Source organism: Phalacrocorax carbo, chromosome 5 (assembly GCF_963921805.1).
Source record: "Phalacrocorax carbo chromosome 5, bPhaCar2.1, whole genome shotgun sequence".
In the NCBI taxonomy this organism is placed as follows: Eukaryota; Metazoa; Chordata; class Aves; order Suliformes; family Phalacrocoracidae; genus Phalacrocorax; species Phalacrocorax carbo.
The window spans coordinates 54,538,483-54,561,125 of record NC_087517.1 but is presented as its reverse complement, the minus strand read 5'-3'; the positions used below and the strand labels follow the sequence as shown (position 1 = coordinate 54,561,125).

Below are 22,643 nucleotides of genomic sequence, written 5' to 3'. Positions count from 1 at the left end.
ATGTAGACCAACTGATACATCAAGAAGGAGGAATTATCTTTCGCATGAAATGTTTGCTATGCCAAACTGTTATCACCAAGATTAGCTGCCAAACAGAAAATGTAGGTATGGTCTTGGGAATAAACAGGTAGGACTGGATGCTTTTTCTGGTTAACGCAATGCCCCTAGAAATGCATAGACCTGGCTCTTTCAGCAGGACGTGCATTTTCCCCCAAGGCCACCCCAGCCGATTAAGTCCTGCTTTCTTTTATTTTCTAGTAAAGAATCAGCAGAAGGTTTCCAGTCCTGCATTGCAAATAAAGCATCGGCATACTGTACAGTGGGCTAAGAGAAAAAAGCAAAGCCAACAGCTTTCCTGTGTGTATCAAGTGTCTGGATTTTAGAATAACCAAAAGACATGGCACTCTTGTCCTGTATTTTATTAGGAAATTAACAGGCTGATTGATAACCTGAAATTACATAGTGAATCTCATTTTAAAAAATGTTCAAAATCATGACAATAATTTTGATTTCTATAAAACATAATGCCCAGATACAATTCCTGTTTATGCCTGTAGATTTCTACACCCTTAACATTTTTCTACTGTACGTCAGTGAGGCTGGATAATTCTAACACAATCTGTAAAGTTAAATACAGCATACTTTTCTCTGCAGTCCAAGTGAAAGAGATGAAATGTTGAAAAGAAAGCCCAGAATATAAGCAGCATTATGAGAAGGTTCCCTGCAATCTCAGTTCATTACAGATCAGTATTTCAGACTGCTCAAAGATATTAAAGACTGGTGACATTAACTGCTGTGCAAAGTTATGAGGCTTTAGGGCACTGGTTTTCCAGGAGAGGGAGAGGGACCACCATGGGGTGCAGGCTCTGCAGTGAGGGGAAGAGGATGCACTGGATGTGCATGATGCTCAAAGTGCAAGAGCTGATAAATCTGACTACATCTCCCTCTTTTGCCAGTGGTATGGGCTACCACCACCACCACCACATTGGACTAAATAGCTTTTCCTGACACGCTGTCATCTTTAAATATGTTCCACATTCAAAGCAGGGCTATTGTGGTACAGGTGCTGGCTATCTGAAAGGGTTGAATTTCAACCTTATTAATCAAAGCCCAAATCCTTCTCATGTTGTGTATGTGAAAAATCACACCGAGCCAAACAGTGCTGGCTTTATTGCAACTGTCATGTGGGGTAATGTGGTTCAATGCTGTGGGTTGTAGCTGAGGCCCTCGGTCCTCTGAATGAGACCTGGCACTTTTCAATACCAAATGACTCTTGTTGGGAGTTGAATTTCTCAATACGTTATTCAGGAAACTATTCAAATTGTCATATATGCTGTCTGGATGAGAGATGCTTTCCTGAACTGGGGCCTCGATTTCTGCGAGGATTATGAATGCTCAGTAAGTGGCCAGCTCAAGCACTCGACCAGCAAGTCCAGTCACTTCAGCCTCTTGTACTATTCTTGGTGCCTGTAAGTTAAAACCCAGTAGATTTAAGAAGTAGCGGGCCTTCTTTTTAAAAAGCTATTTCAGGACAAGTACGTTCAGACCACTGTATTTTCTATTTATACGTAAAGTCTTTGGCAACAATTTTCTAGAAAGCAGAATAATTTTTGTCTATGTAATAGTTTATTGTCTCCCCATGAAAAACTGATATCTTAAAAAAAAATCTATAGCACTTTCCACTATAAATAGTATTGTTCCAGATTAAGGATTAGTTCCTCCCTGAAGAAAAACAGATTTTAAAAACCTGGTCATTATCTGATAACTGTTTATGTAGCAACATTAAAATAAAACAGAAAATGAAAATAATTCCGTATGTGGTTTGTCATTCTCTAGAATGTTAGTGTATGTTTATACAATAAAACCAACATAAGTTATCCTGGTTTGTTTTAAAAACCTTAGTAGTAGAAATATATTGCTATCTGCAGATTCACAAACAGAATGCACTTTTTCCATCTAAGTTCAAGTATTATTAGAATATTATTATTACTATTATTATTATTGAAGGAGCTCCAAACCCTTGCCATTTTGCCTGTCTTTGCATCATTTTGGTCTTTTGGAGAAATAACGAGTTGTGATAATTTGTTCATGAACAAAATCAATGTGGAGCTTCACTAAGTTTTGCCTGGGACTAGGCAGCCTGGCAATCCTTTGGCTATTAACGAGTGGCTTTAGAAGAGCGTATTTGAGACTAGTGGTATAGATACAGTAGTTGCATGTTTTCTTGGACGGCTGATGAACTTAATTCCTTCCAGGTTCTCAATATTCAGTCCCATTTAAAGGAGGAAGGTGGGAAGAACCCAACCAGGACTTATACCACATCAGGATATATCATCTTCGTTTCCTCTTGGTACTGTCAGTTGCTCATATGTTGGCAGGGTGTTATTAGGGAGGAAAAGATCTGAATTGACATTGCTGCCTCTTTGAGATGACCTGTTGTTCCCTTGATCCCCCTGCTGACGGGAAACCAGATGATGTAGCATATCTGTAATGAGGTTCAGTTTCTGGTCCATTTGTGTAACCTATGAAGGCAAAGGGAAGGCTGGTTTAGTAGTGGCACATGAGAAAATTGCAACAAACTATGTGATACAAATGTAAAATTAAAATTACAGTTTTCTTCATTAGGATCACCACAACCTCTATGAAGACACCACAGACTCACAGTCTATCAAAGAGAGCATTAGAAACTTAATGCAATAGGTCAGTTGGATGAGGACAGGCCTGATAATACCTCTGGTATGTGCTCTGATGCTCATTTTATACCTGGATGAACATATGACAAATGGGCTTTAACGATATGTGCTGGGATAGAGAACTAAGTCCCAAAACTGAGCTTCCGTGGTTTTTTGTTATTATTATGTCCATATTTTTTTTGAAAACATGCTAAACTACTAACACACTTATATGCCTTAATAATATCAATATGCTGTAGTAAGTATCTGCTGTACTTGCAGTGATCTAATCAACTCTAAACTAGGACTGCCTGATGCTCATTGTTACATTTGGGCCCAATTACCAGCTCAGGCCACAAAATGCCCCACAGATATTTCTGCTGATGCAAGTGTATAGCAGCTGGGGTCTGTGGCAAGGGCTGGGAGTGGGATATGATTCAGTTTTATGTTCTCACCCCCCCAATGATGCAGTGTTCACTAGGATTGCCATTTGAATGACATGATTCACAGCAAGCCAGAAACTCTTCTCGGGTGAAAGCTAATTTTTCAACTGAGGGGGCTGCAGGGGAAAGTTCAGCCTGGATCCATAATGCAAAATTTTCTGCCTTTAGACAAAAGCCCCTTAAATTATTTAATTAATTTTTTTCCCTCTTTCTTCTAATCTTTAAGAGAAATATAATGAAAAACCAGGATAGTCAATAGAGACTAGATTATGGATCTGTCCAAAATTTAGAATCTATTTGGTGTACAGTTGTGGTGATCAGAGAGAAATCAAGAGCGAAACATTTCTCGGAACACCACAGATTCAGTCTCTGGTTTCTTGCATTTTCCAGTCAAGAAGTAATCTGTACCACCCCTTTTATCTGGCATGGGAATCCTCCTCTCTGTGCTGCCTCCAATGTACAGACAACCAGAGGGAAAGATGGGCACTTCCAGCTCCAAAGTCATGCCCGCTCTCTGCCCTTTGGCATGGCAAGCATTGAAATTGGGCAATAAGAGTCCTTCTTATGGCCTCCTACTCCCTTCTACAAGCCTAAAGAGAAAGCCAAGATTTTGCCATTGTAGTCTCTGACCCATTGATCCACAGGGATCCTAAAATTCTAAGTAAATTCTAGGCAAAAAGATATCATAGGTTTTAAAAAAGAAAAAAAGCAGAAAAAAATGTGATAGGAATAAATTGCTGCCTAAAATATCTGCTAGAAAGTAGTGAAAGGCACATAAAACTGCCAGAGAGAGCATGAGTGGGAGCAATTTATATGTGCCTGGCTATTGTCCAAGTATCACACAGGATAGTAAAAGACAGTAAGGCTGAGCAGAACATCAACAAACCTGGAGGATTTCAGCAGAGACTAAAATGTTTTTCCACTGTAGAGAAAATGCTGGGTTTTTTTCAAACACTTTGTACAATTGGTAGGGAAGCAGATACAGTGATTTTAAAATATGAGGTGCCAGAGATTTATACTTTGCAGCTGGTTTTGAAAACATTAGGCAAAGCACCCTAGATGGTACACGAAATGCTAGTAATTCTGGATGGAAATGGCTGTTGAAAGATGACATCCTTCAAATGAGGAAGCTGAAGGACACATAAGTTCAAGATTTCTAGAAGAAAATACAGACGGAAAATCAAGCAGATCATCAGGTTTTCATTTCATCACTATTTGTTCACTCCCTTAAAAAAAGACACGCTTTGCCCAAATGGTGCCCATCACAGATGGCAAACTCATGATGCTCCAAGTGTGACGGTACAAATCAGTGCTAGTGAAGCCTGCAAAAACACCTCATTCCTCCATCCCCCACTGCCCCCGTATCTCTTGCTTTGTGAGACAGCTGCACTGGAAGGACTATAGTGGAAGACTTGCAGACAAACAGCTATCTTCAGACTCCAGAGGACCACTTTTCCCCTAACAAGAAATGCCTTTTTGCTAATTATTCTAAACCAACTAGGGGGTTTTAATAGATATATTTCTTAATTTGTGATTCCAGGCAGGGATTACCAGAGGAAACACAGACTGAAGATATATCTGGAAAATGTGCATTTATGAAACTCTTGCAGTGATGAGCTATTGAACATGACAGTAGATTGGACTGAGATCTGGATAGTCCTTCAAGAGCTGTCCTTCTTAGTGATGAAGTACTGGAGAGAAGTGAGATGTGAATATTCTTGCTGGGAAATAAATTCCCAGAGATAATTGCCTAATTTTTTCTAGGGAACAAGGTTTGGCTGCTGCAGCTGTGCAGTGCAGGAGGCCCACAGAAGCAGAGGCAGAAGCTAATTACTATTGAGCTGAGCCATATGAGATAAAAAGGAAAGACCTTCGTCTTCCTCATTCCTGCTTCTAGGGGTAGGGCTGTAAAGCCACAAAGCTTTTGTGGAGGGAGGTCCAGATAGCTGGTTGTGTTTAATTGTTGTTTAATCAGTTTTGCTTTCCAATAAAGCAAGCCATTTCCCAGGGAGTTCTGTGCCCATGAGGGGCTTACTCCAAGACATGCTGAAGTTGTTGGTAGCTTTTGGCAACCACAGACTTCCAGTGACTTCAGCAGGCTCTGGATCAATCTTGGACTGAATTGCCAATTGCAAATAGTAACATATTCTTTGGATATTACAAGACAAGGAGCAGTCGGGATTTCTGTACATTGCTCTGCTCATGCTTCTTGGGGCTGGATCAGAAAAGATGGTGTTTGCAAATGAGATGGCAATGGGACAAAGGACCCCCATCCTCGGTTCTGCCAAAGGGGTTGTCTACTTCAAGTATTAGAAATTTTAAAGAGAGAATTAAAAGCTACCAGAAGACAATTTCTACTGCCTTCACAGGCCTCTGATGTACAAGAATAAGAGGCTTGCTGGTGAACAGCCTTGCTTATTAGCATGCCCAATCTGCCCGTCGTCATCGAAACACACATCCTGAAATACATCATTCACTTGTTCGCTGCAGAGACAATTATGCCCACTAGGAAAATGCCATTGTGTGCAATAGCCTTTTTGTTAAACTAGGTTTATGCACTTAGCATGGAGAAGTGTATAATCTCCCCTGAATCATACTTTCAAACACACTTACTTGATTAGAAATTAGCTATGATGCCAGAATGAATAAAAGTAAAGCAAACAGAGAAACTGCTGATGTTGCTATAATCTTAACTGCTTTGGGCAACTCTGATCCCTTTACTTGAAACAGCAAACAGTGTTAATTCCATAGAAAAATAACTCAGACTGATTTGTTTCTTTTAGGAAAAACTAAGTAAGCTCTTTCTAGCTGATTTATGTTTCATTAGAAGCATGATGTTTAGATGATCAAATTCTTTATATGCAAATAATTTCCTTTGTATTTTATAGTTGTTGGGGAGAGGAAGCAGGTTTGAAACTCTTCAGAAATTACACACCACAGTTATTCCTAAGTCTTACTGAAATATTGTATGAAACCAAGATTTTTTCATCCTCGAGATAATTTTTTTAAAACAAGATCCAAGGATCATAGATTGAGCACAGATGGAGAGAAGCAGATTTAAACAAGTTTTGAACCTAGTTCTTAGAAATTAATAAAAAAAATCCCATCCATGCAGCGCACTGAGAGAAAAAAACCAAACCCAAATAGTTCTTCACAAAGGGTGAAAGATTAGAGCACAAATCTTACATGGCACATCATGAAGAAATGTAGCTATGTTACAGAACAGATTTTTGCTCTCCCTAAAAAGTCAGAGGCACATGACTGATCTGACACCCAACAAAATAGACTAGCAGCAATGACATAGTTCTTATGAACCACAAGGTCCTCTTAGGTCACGCTTTCAGAAGCAGTAGTGCTCTACAACTGGATATAAAGTGACACGCCAAGTTTTATAAAGGTATCAAAGGCATTCCAGGAGGTGCTAGTGAACAAGACAGAGACTGTTCTTGTGATGAGAGGAGACAACAGAATAATGAGCAATTAATCTATTAAAATTTTCCAGATCTTCACATTATATTTGCCCTGTAATGCCCTGTAATTTTAAGCACTTACAACAAATTCATGGTATGATTCAGAACATAAAAGGTAACAATGAATGTCTTTCCTTGGTTGTTTTTTTTTTTTTTTTTTTTTCCTTAAGAAGCCTGAGTGGCTTCAGGGACATCTGGAGGAGAGTCTCCTTCGTGCACCCTTGTAATGGAAAACTAAAGAGCAGCACTCTGGAGACCTACTCCCAAAACTAATTGTAGGGGCTAGGACAGGTGGAATTACAGAGCTGAGGGGAATGGTATTTTCAGCCATGAATATTCAGGATTGTGGGGAAGCTGAAGGACAAAATTAGGAGCTTGGCATAATTTAGGCCACAAAGACTGCAAATTACTAGTAAGTTACACCAAACACTGCTCCATGATCCGGAGAGATCAAGGTTGATTAACACTGTCGATAAAAGCTGTCTCATCTGTGCTTCATTGTCATTCGCAGAGATGTCAAAAGTAAATATTATTAAGGGTAAAAATAATAGTCCCTTTGGACAGAATGGTGGCTTATAACTACCTATGTTCTTAATATGGTTGACTGATTAAACAAATAATTTGTGCTTAATGAAGTGATTTTTTATCAGCACTGCACTCACTCAGTGGGCTCAGGGGGACTGTGCTTGTTCTTAACACAGAAAGCTGAGCATGAAACTGCTAAAGGAGAAGAGGAAAACCAGAACTTGGCTGAACAAAAATGTGATAAAGGAAAATTTCAGCCACTTTTCCAACCTTTGACTCCCAAGTCTGCTATCCTGACTTGCCTTGAGTAGCATTCATTACTGAGGGTGCAGCTTTTTAACTGAAAGGGAACCAACTCCTTAAGGCACTTTTTCCAAATGACTGAAGACCACTGGGAAGATCTTCATGTATTTATCACTCCTGGTGGCCTCTTAATAAGGAGGACCCTAATGCTCTATAGTGTAGCAAACTTCTAGGGAAAGAAAAGTATGCTTTCTTCATCTGTGCATCCTTGTAAGCAGTGTTGTATAGAAATGCTAACATGTTTGCTATTCAATACTCTACTCAGTAATGAGCTAGCTTTATGTTTCAGAAAAAAAACCACACAAAATTGTCCTTTACATTAACAAAATAATCTTCAGGCACACTAATGACTCAGTTGAAGAAAATATAAGAGGCGAAAAATATTCCAGCACTTATGATACCTGTTAGTGGCAACAAAATGAAGGAAGGTATCAGTATCAAGCTTAAGAAAACTGTGAGAGTGTTCTGCAAGTGAAAGTGTGGTTACAAGTCATGTTTTTTTTTGGTGGGATCCATCCTACTTAAGTACTGTTCTTGAACATATTTGAGGAAGCTCCAGAGAGCAGCTTCCCTCACTCCTTTTCTTGCTAAGTCCCTGCACATTTTGGTATCTCAACATTTCTAAAAGTTGTGCTTTAGCTTTGAGGGCCCTGTGGACTGGAACAAATACAATGTTAGGGGTAGTTCTAAATAAGCTCAGGGATAGGTATGGGAATCTTCACAGTGGATTTGTTTTGAGCATTTCTCTGTAACTACAATAGTGGCAGGAGAGGTCAATAATTTCAGCATTATTAAAGAAAGTTTCTTTCTTCAGGTACATGATTCTTCAAAAATCATGGAAAGAGTCTTCCTCCCATTTACAGTACCCAAGATCCCAGATTCTTGTGAATCCCCTTATCAGAGCTTCTGGTTTCAATTTGTTTATTTTGTTGCCAGAGATTAAGCAGCAGTCTTGCTGGAGGTTACATACCCGTCGCTGAGGTGTTTATAGGAGAATATAATCTGCATGAAGGAAGATTTGTTCTCCAGAGTGTCTGTACTTTCTCTTGACAATTGGCCAAAGAAGGGAGTATGTGTGCAGTGTCTGGGGGAAGGATAGAGGAAGTGAAGCCAGTGGCGAAACACTCTCTTCTAATATAAGATTACTCATCGCTAGAAAAATAAAAAGGCTGAGCTTCTGGAGGAACAAAATTAACAGGTTTTGAGGGCTGCATGTGACAAGTCACTTTGTAGTCAATGAAAATATTATATGAACACTGTAACCACTGCCTTAACTGGAAAATAAAACTGATAATTTTGAGAGAAAATGCATCTTTGGAAAGAAAGGTACTTGCTACACACTGTGTCCTAAAATCAGCTCTCTTGCGTAAAGCTATCAGTGCCAATCTCTTCTTTGCGTTGAGATACTAAAAATTGTTCTGTTTTTTTCAGTAAACTGAGCCTGTTGTTGATCATATTTTACTCTGTATTTTTTATTAGTGAAATATTTCTCCTACACTTCTCAAAAGTGTAAAAACCCTTATTTTTTGTAGTAGTAACCCTTAAATGGCTGCTGAAAATTTACCATTAGTCAGGGTGTGCCGCTTGCGCTTTCAACAGAGGGTGATGACCTGGGACTAGGAAGAAACTTCTGAGTCATTGAGTCAGGGTCAGAGCTCAGAAACAACCAGAATTTATAAGCCAGTCACTGGCTCCAATCCTCCAGAAGGTACCTTGATATCAGTACACTACTATTAAAAAAGGCTTGACTTGGCATAGTAAATTCCTAATGCACCGTATAGGAACTCAGTTTTGTCACACATTTTTCTTAATTATGTTGGGATGTAAACCAAACTGGTAACACCAGCACCTTGTAGCATTTTAAAGTGGTTTTTGTTTGTTTGAAGAATTTTGGCCTGATTGTGCAGCACAAGCTCTACTTCCTATATTTCCTATTTCCTGTATTTCCTATAGTTCAAGCTATAGAAAATGGGAGAAATGACAAGATTCAACTGCTGCTCCACCTGGACACTCACAAGTCTACGGGGCCGGATGGGATCTACCCGAGAGTACTGAGGAAGCTGGCAGATGAGCTCGCCAAGCCACTCTCCATCATCTACCAGCAGCCCTGGTTAACAGGGGAGGTCCCAGATGACCGGAGGCTTGTCGATGTGATACCCGCCTACAAGAAGGGCCGGAAGGAGGGTCTGGGGAACTACAGGCCTGTCAGCCTGACCTCAGTACTGGGGAAGGTTATGGAGCAGTTAATCTTGAGTGAGTTCAGCAAGCACGTGCAGGAAAAGTAGGGGATCAGGCCCAGTCAGCACGGCTTCATGAAAGGCAGGTCCTGCCTGACCAACCTGATCTCCTATGACAGGGTGACCTGCCTGCTGGATGAGGGAAAGGCTGTGGACGTTGTCTACCTGGACTTTAATAAAGCCTTTGACACTGTTTCCCACAGTATTCTCCTAGAGAAGCTGGCAGCTCATGGCTTGGACAGGTGTACTCCTTGCTGGGTAAAAAACTGGCTGGATGGCTGAGCCAGAAAGTGGTGGTGTACAGAGTTAACTCCAGTTGGCCGCTGGTCATGAGCTGGGTTCCCCAGGGCTCAGTGTTGGGGCCAGTCTTGATTAATATCTTTATCAATGATCTAGACAAGGAATTGAGTGCACCCTCAGTCAGTTTGCAGATGACAGCAACTTGGGCAGGAGTGTCGATCTGCTCAAGGGTAGGAAGGGTCTGCAGAGGGATCTGGACAAGCTGGATCGATGGGCTGAGGCCAATTGTATGAGGTTTAACAAGGCCAAGTGCTGGGTCTTGCACTTGGGTCACAACAACCCCATGCAACGCTACAGGCTTGGGGAGGAGTGGCTGGAAAGCTGCACGGCGGAGAAGGACCTGGTGCTGCTGGTCGGCAGCTGACTGAACATGAGCCAGCAGTGTGCCCAGGTGGCCAAGAAGGCCAACAGCATCCTGGCTTGTATCAGGAATAGTGTGGCCAGCAGGAGCAGGGAAGTAATTGTGCCCCTGTACTGGTGAGGCCACACCTTGAATATTGTGTTCAGTTTTGGGCCCCTCACCACAAGAAGGACATTGAGGTGCTGGAGCGTGTCCAGAGAAGGGCAACGAAGCTGGTGAAGGGTCTAGAGAACAAGTCTTATGAGGAGCGGCTGAGGGAGCTGGGGTTGTTTATCCTGGAGAAAAGAAGGCTGAGGGGAGACCTTATCGCTCTCTACAACTACCTGAAAGGAGGTTGCAATGAGGTGGCTGTTGGTCTCTTCTCCCAGGTCACTAGTGATAGGACGAGATGAAATGGCTTCAAGCTGCATCAGAGGAGGTTTAGATTGGATATTAGGAAAAAATTCTTTACTGAAAGAGTGGTCAGGCATTGGAACAGGCTGCCCAGAGAGATGGTAGAGTCGCCATCCCTGGAGGTATTTAAAAGACATGTAGACATGGCACTTCAGGGCATGGTTTAGGAGACATGGTAGTGTTGCGTTGATGGTTGGACTTGATGATCTAGAGGTATTTTCCAACCTTAATGATTCTATGATTCTTTCTTTCCATTAGAATTGGGAAAGCAATTTTGATAAGCAAGTGACTATACTGTAGAGAATTGTTTTTCCTTTACAAATGTCCTTTTCCCCAAAGAAAAACCTCTTTTCTAAAAGCTTCCTCAAAGTTTCTGGAAGTATGACATCTCTGATTAACCATTCACTCAGCTCCATTTCTTTCATGGGGATTTTCATGATTCTTATATGACTGTAGATTACAACCATAACGTCATTTTTCAGATTAGACGTCTCCCTTGAATGAATTCTAGTTGAAACTGACAATAGTAAGAGACATGCTCTAACAGGTCAAAAACCAAAAACTGATATGAAAAAGCCACTTCAGTAATATGTGATTAAATAAATAATGCAATATAAAATACAACACAGTATATGGGCAGCATGTTTTTTATAACTGCCTCTTTTATGATACTGTCATTTTTCCCCAAATGAAAATGAAGATACAGCCTTCAGGAATAGCAGTAGCTGAAGTTGTTACACAATAAAACAGAAACCCTCACAGCTATCTTTGACTATTTCCAGCCACTTATACAATATTTATGTACATAATCCTTATGCAAATAAATGCTGCAGATCAGCACCAGGCCAAACTTCAGGTACAAAAGGAACTGTTAAATATGACCTACAAAGAAACAAGACGGAACAACAGATTCTGTGCTTATATAAGAGAGCAATTGCTTTAAGATCTTAAAAATTATGAGAAATAAATAGAAAATCAAAAGTTACAAACGCACAAGTTGGTTTGGTTTTTACTTGTCAGCTTCATAAAACTATCTGGCTACAACTTGCTGCTTGACTAAAGGAAGCAAGGTAAGATGAATATATACCTCTCCTTCTAACAAGGAGGTTGGCAGGACACTGGCAAAAGGAAGAATTAAGTTACGTGAGAGTGAAATACACTGGACTGGCCATGGACTGTTGTAGAGTACAAGACCTCAAAGGTGGAAGGCTTTTGGGACAGTGCTCATTTTAGAAGGCAAACGGATTCAGAAAGGCTTGACGGTAAAAGATTTGGAAAGGGATGTCTTAAAATACTGTTAGGCAAGACAGAAACGAGGACCATGATGGAAGTGGCTGGGGGAGATGGCAAGAAGTAGAGACTGGATACAGCTGCTACTTGAGAAGAGAGCACCGACGGTTCAGTGCTTTTGTTGCTGCTATTAACAACTTCTTGCAAAAATATTTGGCTTATTTAAAACACCCAAACTGTTGGAAATCAGCTCTTCCTGAGAATCTTTCTTTAGGTGTAGATTTGGGCCACAAAGCCCCTCTGCTTGCTCATCATTCCTCAAGCTCCCAGGCCAGTCCTGCTGGCCTCACAGTACTGAGTGTATGCCCAGATGTGCGCAACACTCGCAGATCTATCTGGCATCCAGAGGGCTATAGCTGAGCAATTAAAATTTGTGGTTGACTCTTGTTGTAGATAAATGAGACAAGACTTAAAACACATGGAAATTTTCAAGTTAGGACAGTGTCCAAAATCTACAATCTTTGGCCCAGCACTGCCTCAGGATACAGCATTTTTTTCTCTTAAATATTACAAAGGTCAGATATTTATTTTTTTAACCCTTTCCTCTAAACTAACAGAGTATCAACAGATGAACAAGAGAGCTTGGAATGTTTTTCTCTCCTTGCATGAAGCCAGGAAAGTGACGTTTAGGGCCCTGTCTCTAAATATGACTTTTATCAGAAGCTACTAAAGAAGATAAAATCCCCCTATCCTATTAACTGAATACACTGGATTTTTCAAGAATTTGCTTATCTTCATTTACTACAGCCCCACCCTCAGGAAATAATCTCTCTTTGACTAGACACAACTGTCTTCCATTTTCTTTTAAAAATAAGACACAAATTGGCAAGGAGAGAGGGATTCTTTCCTTACAAGTGAATCAATGATACCAGAAGTATGAGACGTTTATGTATCCACAAAAGTCACTGGACATCCATCTAGTACCATCATCATAAACAGTTTCTCAGATTATGCTTAAATTGAAATCCAGCCTTATGGAGGATGTCAAACAGTCTTGAGATAACAAGAAATATACGGGAAATATTGATCAAAGAAAACAGGAAAAAAAGCCCCTTATCTTTATGCAATAGTTTGGATATAGTTATACGATAAATAGCAGTCATTACTGCATCTTGTATCCAAAGCACTCACTGAACCTTTGTGTACCTATACAGTAGAATACTGCAGTAGGTATGTACTGTTATTGCTAGCACAAAGTGGGAAAATCTGAGGCAGTAAAGTTTGGCCCACCTTCAGATACTCTAAACATCTTTAACGTCAACTTGGAAGGAGGAACGCTAACAAAACCTTAAAAATCTTTTCCCCTGTCCTGGGAAGATCTTCAGATCTCAAGGAAAACTTCAAAGCAATTTTCTGGTTTTTTAATGAGACAGAAGGTTGGAAAACTGGTTGCATGCTCATTCTCAATCACATTCTTGTTCAGCAAAACATTCCTAGGGTCCTTCTGGTTGAGCACCCCAGTACCTATCTGCAGAGGAAAGAAAGACTCTGTTTAGCTAACAGGCACTTATAATTCAGATGCTTCAGTTCCACAGATGTGAAGAAAACTCCCTGTGGTACTTGCCTCTGGAGGACTCTTTCTGCTGGTTTAATCATGGCAATACAGCCTCTGAATATCACTCCATATTTTTGTTGTCAGAAGTTTGGCTATCAGACAACAGCTTTCTCCTAGCTGTAGATTCCCATTTCCAGTCTGGAACAGTGGCATATTTACAACACTTTAGGGTTAAAAAAAAAAAAGTAAAAGACCCAACTAGCATAAAAATATGTCCCAAACTCTTCTCCACAACAAAATAACCCCCAGCCCAACCTCCCCCCCACCACCCTCACCAATTAAAGAAAATAAAAGTGACTAATCTTGACCTCTCTCCAAAGGGGAATGTTTTGCTTCTTGAATCCTTGGCTCTGGCTCTAGTATGATACTGGGACTATGACTAATAACCTCTTGCTGGAGTACTGCTGATAATTTCACCATTGAGTAGCTGTTCTTATTCTGGATCATCACAGTATGCACTTAAGTTGCCAAGATTTTATTTTTTAAAAAAACAAAGAATAAGATATACACTCATAATCCCCAGTGTTAGAAATACATTTTTCAACTTTAACTGTTAGGTTTTGCCTGACAATTTTTCCTCCTTCCTCCGAACTGTTATTTTTCAGATGCCTGCTATGAAATGGTTCCCTTTTTCCTTTCTTTCTCTCAAACACTTTTCCTAATTCAAAACAGATTTGAGACTGCTGCTCTTTTTAAAGCAAATATGCCATGTATCGCTTTGAGTTAGGTCAGCATCGCTTATGTTGTGTTTCACACTTCACCCAAATGAGGCATCCATACTGCTTTTCAAAGGGAATAAAGCCAGACTAGGTGCACTGGGTTTTCTGGTTGTAATAGAAAGTGCGACATATCCACAGGTTATGGATCTGATCTTATGGCATGGCATGGCATGAGTGGGGAAGGGCACCACTATCTCCTTTTTGCTTAAAGTGTTAAAAAACAAGATTACTTCAACTGTTTTTTCCAAAAAAGGTTTTTGGCCAGTTCCTTTCTCAGTATCCATAATCTACTCATTATTTATGATTGGATAGTTACTAGATAGGCAAAAAAGGACATAAACTCTTTTGTACCTAAAATAACCTAAAAAAGAGAATAATCGTATGATGACTTCTGCAGCAATCAAAAATGGAAGGCGAAAAGGAGTGGGGGAGAGAAAGAGAGAGAAGCAATTATAACAACAGTGAGTTTTGAGATTCCCTGAGGGCTGCTGGTAATTAAACCAACGGCAACATGAATCTCTGTTTGATGTGGTCATGAATTTGTTTTCAAAAGAAAAATCTTTAAAATGATGCTTTCAAGAGAAATTTTTAGAGAACAAGCTCAGCATGAATAATTAGACCAGAAATACTTTGATAAATATTATTATGGAGAAGTCATTTATGGGCCGTGGCATGTGAAGGTTAGAAATCCTGGTGATAAATAAGGTAGCAAGTTTGCACCCATTCTGAACACACAAAACCAGGGCTGTATTCTTGTATGCTTGCGTCTGCTCCTCAGAAAGGAGGCAGCCTCTTGTTTTGCCATTGCATTAGGCTTTACAAAGACACAGATGCAAGACAGAAAATTTCAGTGGGAAAGCGCAGTGGAACGAAAGAAAACCACACACAATTCCAAAGGCACTTTTCATTCCCAGGGGCTGCACAGAGATCAGAGGTGAAATTTATTGGTGATAAAAAGCCTGCGAGCCCACTCTACTCCCCCAGCCTTTTTCAACTGCCATTCACTTCTGCTGAAATCACATCCTCAGAAATACCTCCCTCAGAATACTCTAAAAATAAAAATGCCTTAATTTTTTAGAAATGTAAGCACCCAGCAAAAACACTGAAATCCACAGAAGATGCAGATGCTTTGCACCCTCTAAAATCAAGTGCCTTGGACAGCCCAAAACTGCATTTCATTCATTTACTGACTGCTTCAGAAAGTAGAGGCAGATACAATCAATCACAAGCCAACAAAAAACCAACGAGTGAACTAGAACGTAATATATTTACCAGTGAAAACCCATGTTTAAAAGGAAAAGAAACTGCTTGTTGGCTGTCATGGTATTATTCATAAAGGCAAACTAGTAGATCTTATGGATACCAGGAGCAAAACGACAACAAAGGCAACCAACTGCTAATGAAGAAGGGTTTTCAGTCAAATTTCATGGGTCATACAAAGTCATTACCATGCCTGCAGGAGTTCAGCAGCTCTGCCAGTTGAATCTGGGGGGGAATGAAGTGATTATTTTGTTATGCATTTTGTAGTTTTAGACATTTTTCTTTAAATTCCGAGTTCTGAAGCCAACAAGCCATGTGACAATACCAGCTTCAATTTCTAGAGTTAGCTTCTAACCAACATTATTGCAGATGAAACCTTGAAAGCAGGTCTTCTGTGTGCACCAAGGTCTCAGAAACTAGATTTTAAGGACTGATATTGGTTTCCATTTTTTATTTTTTCCCCTTAAATACAACCTTATGTCTTTAAGCCAATTTCCTAACACTTTGGGGGCTTGACTCATTTTGAAAACTAAGAGACAGATCATTTGGCTGCTGCCGGTAACAAGTTCTGCATGGGTTAACTTTCCAAATTGGTTCCACTGCAGGTTTCCCTCTGGTTTTGAGTCAGTTAAAATATCAAGGCTCTTCTCCATAACATTTTAAGCTACAGTGACTTCAAGAGTAAACAAATGCTTCTGATAAAATAACATGTTTGGAAAATTAATGGATGACAAAGATAACAAAAATTCCTTAATGCTTTTCTTTGTCAATAACTTCTTCTAGGAATATAGCCAGGCTGGGCATTTATTCGGACTGGTAAACTGTGACTCCAAAAGTGGATCTACTGGCAGTGTAAGGAACTATTCAGTGGTGGAAGCATCTGCTCAGTGGTGGAAGCAAAAGGCTCACAGTCTTTCCTAGCTGATTAATCATCATGACAGGCTTGAAGACTAAATGATCTGCCCAGCTTCAGATGTTAGGTGCCCATCCACCTCTTGCTATTCTTCTGGTTCATAGGCAGTAGCCTGGATTGTTCATTCTTAAGATAATGATGATCATTACTGCTCAATACAAAAAGGATTTGGGCTTTGTAATTTTATCCTATGACAGAGGAAGCTTCTACACAAGATAACACAGTACATATAGTCTAGACATGATGGAATACTGGAAGATCCTTCAGGCAGAGGTGGTGACAGTCTTGCACATATAGCTTTTTGATGTTTCCCTTCTCCACTCCCACCTCCTACCAGAAATGTTATCAACTGTACAAAGAAGGAGCATGAATATGTAGCTGGATCTCTCCCCTCAAGCCCCTGCCATTAAGGGCTGCACTAGCCCCTGTTAAAGCAAGAACAAAATTTAGGTTCTCTGTGATGGGAGGCAGCATCTGCTTCACAGCACACAGTAACACTCCACAGCATTTACAGACGGGAACAAAGAGTAGCAATATGATGAAAGCACAGGAGAACTTCATGGTGGCAGAAAGAAGTGACCCAATCCTAAGACAGACAGAGTGCTACAGGATCTTCAGTGTTTGCAGGTGATGAGAGACATCACTTTAATTGTCATCTAAAGCATGGTTCTCCACAGAGGGACCAAGTTTGTCCTGGGCATCAGTCAGGAAGGACTTCATTGACAGTGGCACTCTGGGAAGGGAACACCAGAGAATCATCTGAAGCAAGCTGCAGCCTGCTTCTCCTGGAGGTTGATCATTTGTGTTCACAGAAGCAAGGCTGTGCTTTACTTGGAAGATCTGAGCATCACTACACAAACTGGTTTAGCTGCAGGCATTTCTGATTTTCCCTTTACATATTTTCCTTGAAGCAGTGAAAGAGGTAACTATGGAGTTATTTGTTTTCTTTCTTCTGCTAATCTCTCTTCCTAAGTAGTATCTTCCCTTCCCCCCCCCCCCCACCCCCTCAACAGAGAGAGTAATCTGCTACTCAGTGGTGAAATTCAGTCACCTCTAATCACACAAACTTTGAAAAAAGTTTGTCAGATAGCACCTACTAAGGACTTTACAGATTAAAATGCTAACATCATTCTGAATTAATTAAGACATTTTCATCCATTTTCATGGATGGCTTTATGTGATTCAGCTAACAATTTTAGCTCTGACACATCTGCTCTGAAATGTGAAAGGAGTTTAATTCAGTCTCAAGCATCAGAGTTCCTTTCAGGAATAAGGTGCTCCTTTTTAATTTATAGTACCTGCATTATTGATTTATATATTCAAGTGACAGTCTTTTCAAATTAAGAAATGGTCTTCTCGAATTATATCTAAGTTTTAAGATAGATGCTGAGCAACAGTGGGAATAATAAAAAGGATAAAAATACCAAGTGTTTCTGTTTTCATTTTCGACCTCCAAGCCTCAAAATGCTTTGTGATACCCAGTATTTGCGGCTGGGGAAATGGAAACAACAGAAGGCAAAATGACTCACCTTAAGTCCTGCATAAAATGACGGCTGAGTCAGGAACAGCACCCACATCACCTGAAAACCCCACAAAAACCACACCAATGCATCTTTCTAGATGGGACATGGCCTGCCGTGGCAACACAAGTGCCTGACACTGCCTTTTAAAAGCTGATCTACAGAGAAGGCAGAGGAGGTCTGGTTGCATTTATTTCTGTCTGGCTCAGACGGTACTCGCAGTGTACATGTGCAAGTGAGACGACCCTGTGTGACCAGCTCTGATATGCATTATTTATATAACAGTGACTACTGACTGAAAAACTAATAAATCCACAGCCTGCAGATGATGTGCAGACATAGAGACATATAATCACAAATATCACTTTATCTTGATTCTTTGTCTTTTTTTTCCCCTCTGCTGCAGCACAATCTAGTGCATCTAGTACAAGAGCAAAATAAGCCCCCGGCTAAAGAAGCAGCTTGTTTAAATCACAGCATTTCTCCACATACAACTGACACATAGGAATAAGTGTCATTTTCCAGGGAAACATTTCTATATGAATATTTCACATAGGTCAAACTTTGTCAAACCTGTTTGCAATAGCGTTGCAAGGTGCTCTACACTTCCCTTACTCTCTGAGTGCCCTCCACTCCCAGTGAACTTTTCAAGGAGGAAGATCCATGCATTTGGGAAGAAGTGTATGTGAAACACACAGTCTATAACTTTCCGTAACAGTGATTGCAAAGTACAGAGGTCAAAACGAGGTTTCTCTCCTTACACATTTTAACTATGGTCTGTTTGTAATTCCACAGTTAATTTAGGGCTTGTATACCCATGCTGGACAAAGAAGCTTGCCGTGTGTAGAAAATGACATGAACTTGATCTTTGCAGACGGTCCCAGAGCCTAAAAATGCTTTTGTTAGTACAGTGAACACCTGTACTAATTATGCACTTCACTCACTTGGGGGTCATTACTCATGGCAAAGGTTTTAAATCAGCCACCCCAGGAGACAGACATCATTGTATTTCTAGACCAGTCATTCTGATACTGCAAAACTAGGCAACCCTGGAAATACACTCACACTCTGACGTCTCTAAAGGTGAAAGACTGTAATACCCCATTGCTGGGCACAAGAAGACAGTCCAGAACATTTGAATGAACAGAGAAAATTAAGAGCGTTATCAGATACTGTTGTTGAAATCTGAAGTTTAGCATTATTTTTAGATTTAAGCATATGTTCTTCTGACTTTCATGTAAATGGAATTTTTTTCCATCTCTGATTGTATATCAATACCTGATCCAGCAAAACTCTTAAGCCTATGAGAAATGTCAAATAATTTCATTGTATTCACTCGGTAATTCATAGGTGCTATTTATATACCTAAAATTATGCTGGCACTCAAATGCCAAGGTCAGCATTTATTATTTTCCATTGATGACTTCAACTCCACAGTTGAAGTCACCTGCAGCTCTTCCCAGACAGTTCCTGCTTACACTTCAGTGCTGGTACGTCCCTTAGCTCAGTATGCAAAACTCAAAGAATCAATGGTATATCTAACTGGTCAGAGGGGGCAAAGATACCTGCATTTCACATTCCTCTTCTCCTAATCTGTCAGACTGCACATAAAACCCATCGGCAGATTTCTCACTGAGAAATCACAGAGCAGAAACTTATTTAGGTAGGTGCTTCCTTCAATGAAATACACTTCAAGGTTTCATGCTGTCCTCAATATAAAAGTAACACCATTTCTACCAAAGGAAAGGAGCACTGATGACATGGGCAGGGTTCTCCACCCAGCTGTTTACAGCCGCTCTGCACTGCAGCACCATGCAGCTGGGTAAGTAAAAGGGGAGCAGGGGTAGAATTTGTTCAGAAACATCAAAGAAGAGGAGCAAGGGCAGAAAAATAATGAAGGAAGGGGAGAGAAGGGATCTTTGAAGTGTTCAGGATTTTCACGACTACCTCCTATGTGAACTCCTAAAAGGTTTTCGAGGATGCAAATGACCAAACACACAAATTCTTCATAAGGTGCCTAGGGACACTAACATTCAAGCTAAAGGCAATTAATTGTTTAATTTTCTATCAAATTATTTCCAAACTCTTTAGCCTGTAGTTTACAAGCACACAGTATAAATTTTTTATGGACATGTAGATGCAACTTTTTCTACCATTTGTGTGACCCTTTTCAGTTAGATTCATTAGGCAACATTAGGAAAAAAAACAACCCTTGAGCTCTGTGTACCCCACGAACCTTCCTCTCTCCCTCCACTGTGACTCAGGAACAGGACATGTTTTGCAACGATGTCTCCTAAATATACGATAGGCCCAATTCGCTTCTTTTTCACCCCAGAGTAAATGAGGAGTAAACTTATTGTTGTCAATGGGATTAAGGTAATATAAACGGCCTGAAAACACAGATCACTGTTAGCACTCAGAAAAGTACACTCCAAAGGGTTGGCCACTTGTACACAACATATCCCCTATAGTAATAGTATATAGTAAATAGCACATATCACTGCAAAGAACTCATATGACTAAATGGTGCATTGTTAAAAGCAGATCTTTTTTCAGTGCACGAACAGAGACCGAGTATTCTTTTACTTTTTTAAAAACTAAGCCTGTCATACAAATGCTAGCCATGTCTTTATTCTTCTTTATTTTAAATTTCCTAAAACTTCACAATGTCATAGAAAACATACTATAAAAGAAAAAGGGTGGGGGGAACCAAACAGAAAACACCAAACTTGGTAGGGTGTATTCAGAGAAACTATAGCTTTGGAAAAGAAACTGCAAGTTTTTTAGCACACGCTGTAAAAGTGGTGATAACCAAAAGGTTATCTGAAGTGTAATTTAAAGAAATATGTTTGCATTGTTTTCAGATAAAACAATCCTGAGGCCATGTGCAAAAGTCCCAAACTGCAGGACAGTAATGAGTTTGTGAATCAGGACTGTAAATTCCCTGTGCTGCGAATGTGGGAGCCATCAGGAGCACACATGATTGAGTCAGCAGTTACCAAGACACATACATACAGTACAGGCCACTCAAGTCTCCAAACTGCCATCTATCATTTCCTGAGAGAACAGTTTCTTGGCAAGCCTCCTTTAAAAACATTTTTTTTCCAAAACAACCAACCATTCCAGCAGGCTATGAATACCACTATAATTTGGCCTATTTTTCATATCAAGTAGACTATGGGCCCCGGTTTTCAGTTAATTAAAGAAACCTTCTTTTCAGGTTTCCAAACATTGTTTGCAGCAGGGTAGATCCCACAACGAGCCAGCTCTGAAACATGCCAGTCGCAGACCGAACCGTATGGAGATGGAGAAAAAAAACCCAACAAATAAAACCACGGTTTGAAGTTGCAAAGCCCAGCTTACATAACGCCAAATTCGGACGCCCTGCCAAACTGTTAACTTTTGTCTCTAATGAAAATAGCTGTCTTGGGCTCGACTGTATTTCATACTCCCAAATGTGTAATGGCTCAGAACCGTCTGTCAGAATCTGAACTCCATCTGTTGTTATTATTATTGTTGTTATTATTACTACTACACACTAATACCATTTAGGGCCTTCATTCGAGATCAGAGCCCTGATGGGCTACAAGTTGTCTGCATGCACAGAGAGAAACAGCCCTTGCCTTGAAAAATGCATGATCTAAATAGATGAGATTAAAAAAAAGGGGTGGGACAAAGATTGTATTTTCATTCCTGCTTTATACATATGGAACTCAGATACGGAGGGATTAAATGTCTTGCCTGTGCTCACACAAAAAATATCTGGGGCAAAAGCTATGAATTGATCCAAAGTTTTCAAATCAACTTTGCCTTCCTTCATTAACCCTATGCTTACTAACTACAAGACTGTACTCAAATCTGTATCTCAAAGCTGAGATGCGTTCAGCCTTTGGGCATACAGGGCCTAAGCACAGAAGGGGAACAACATGCCTCTAAACTCTTGCAAGAATATATAAGTTTGCAAAGCAGCAATAGTCACTTGTGGCTTTGCTTCTTGAAGCTTTAGAAAAATCAAACTTAGAAAATAAAGTTCCATATTTTTGTTTCCTCTTTGGTGAAGGAAGTCTGGATTCTGCTATTTCTCTGCAGAGTCCTCTGTGCAAGCAGCCACAGAAACAACAAACTGTGCCATGCTTCAGGAAAAAAGTAAATAATCACTTAATGGGTTTCTCTAAACATCTGACCTGCAGTTCACACATTCTTACTAAAAAAAGAAAAGGAAAAAAAGAGTAGTTATACATGCTTTAGTGAAGAACCATTATATTACTTTGTCTTCGGAAGACACTTGTCTTCTGAAAAAAACAAGTAGTTTTCTACTTCAGAAGTACTTTCCTTCTGAAAATCAAGCAGTCTTATTTATTTTTTTAATTGTTATTTAGAATCATAGAATATCTGAAGTTGGAAGGGACCCATAAGGATCATCGAGTCCAACTCCCTGCTCCTCACAGGGCTACCCAAAACTAGACCATATGACTAAAAGCATCATCCAGATGTGCCTTGAACTTTGACAGGCTTGGTGCCACGGTCACTTCCCTGAGGAGCCTGTTCCAGGGATTGACCACCCTCTCAGTGAAGAACCTTTTCCTATTGTCCAACTTGAACTTCCCCTGATGCAGCTTCATACCATTTCCTTGTGTCCTATAGCTGGTCACCAGAGAGAGGAGATCAGCACCTCCCCCTCC

General features: G+C 40.2%; 1 protein-coding gene across 2 annotated transcripts in view; it reads right to left on the bottom strand.

The window, feature by feature from the left end:
* Positions 1-404: 404 nt before the first annotated feature.
* KCNQ1 (potassium voltage-gated channel subfamily Q member 1) overlaps positions 405-22,643 on the bottom strand; it is a 377,552-nt gene continuing 355,313 nt past the window's right edge. For both annotated transcript variants that reach the window (XM_064452526.1, XM_064452527.1), the window contains one exon: positions 405-2,522. In XM_064452526.1, coding sequence (XP_064308596.1) covers positions 2,322-2,522 — 201 coding nt within the window. In that variant the 3' untranslated portion in view covers positions 405-2,321. The remainder of the gene's footprint in view (positions 2,523-22,643) is intronic.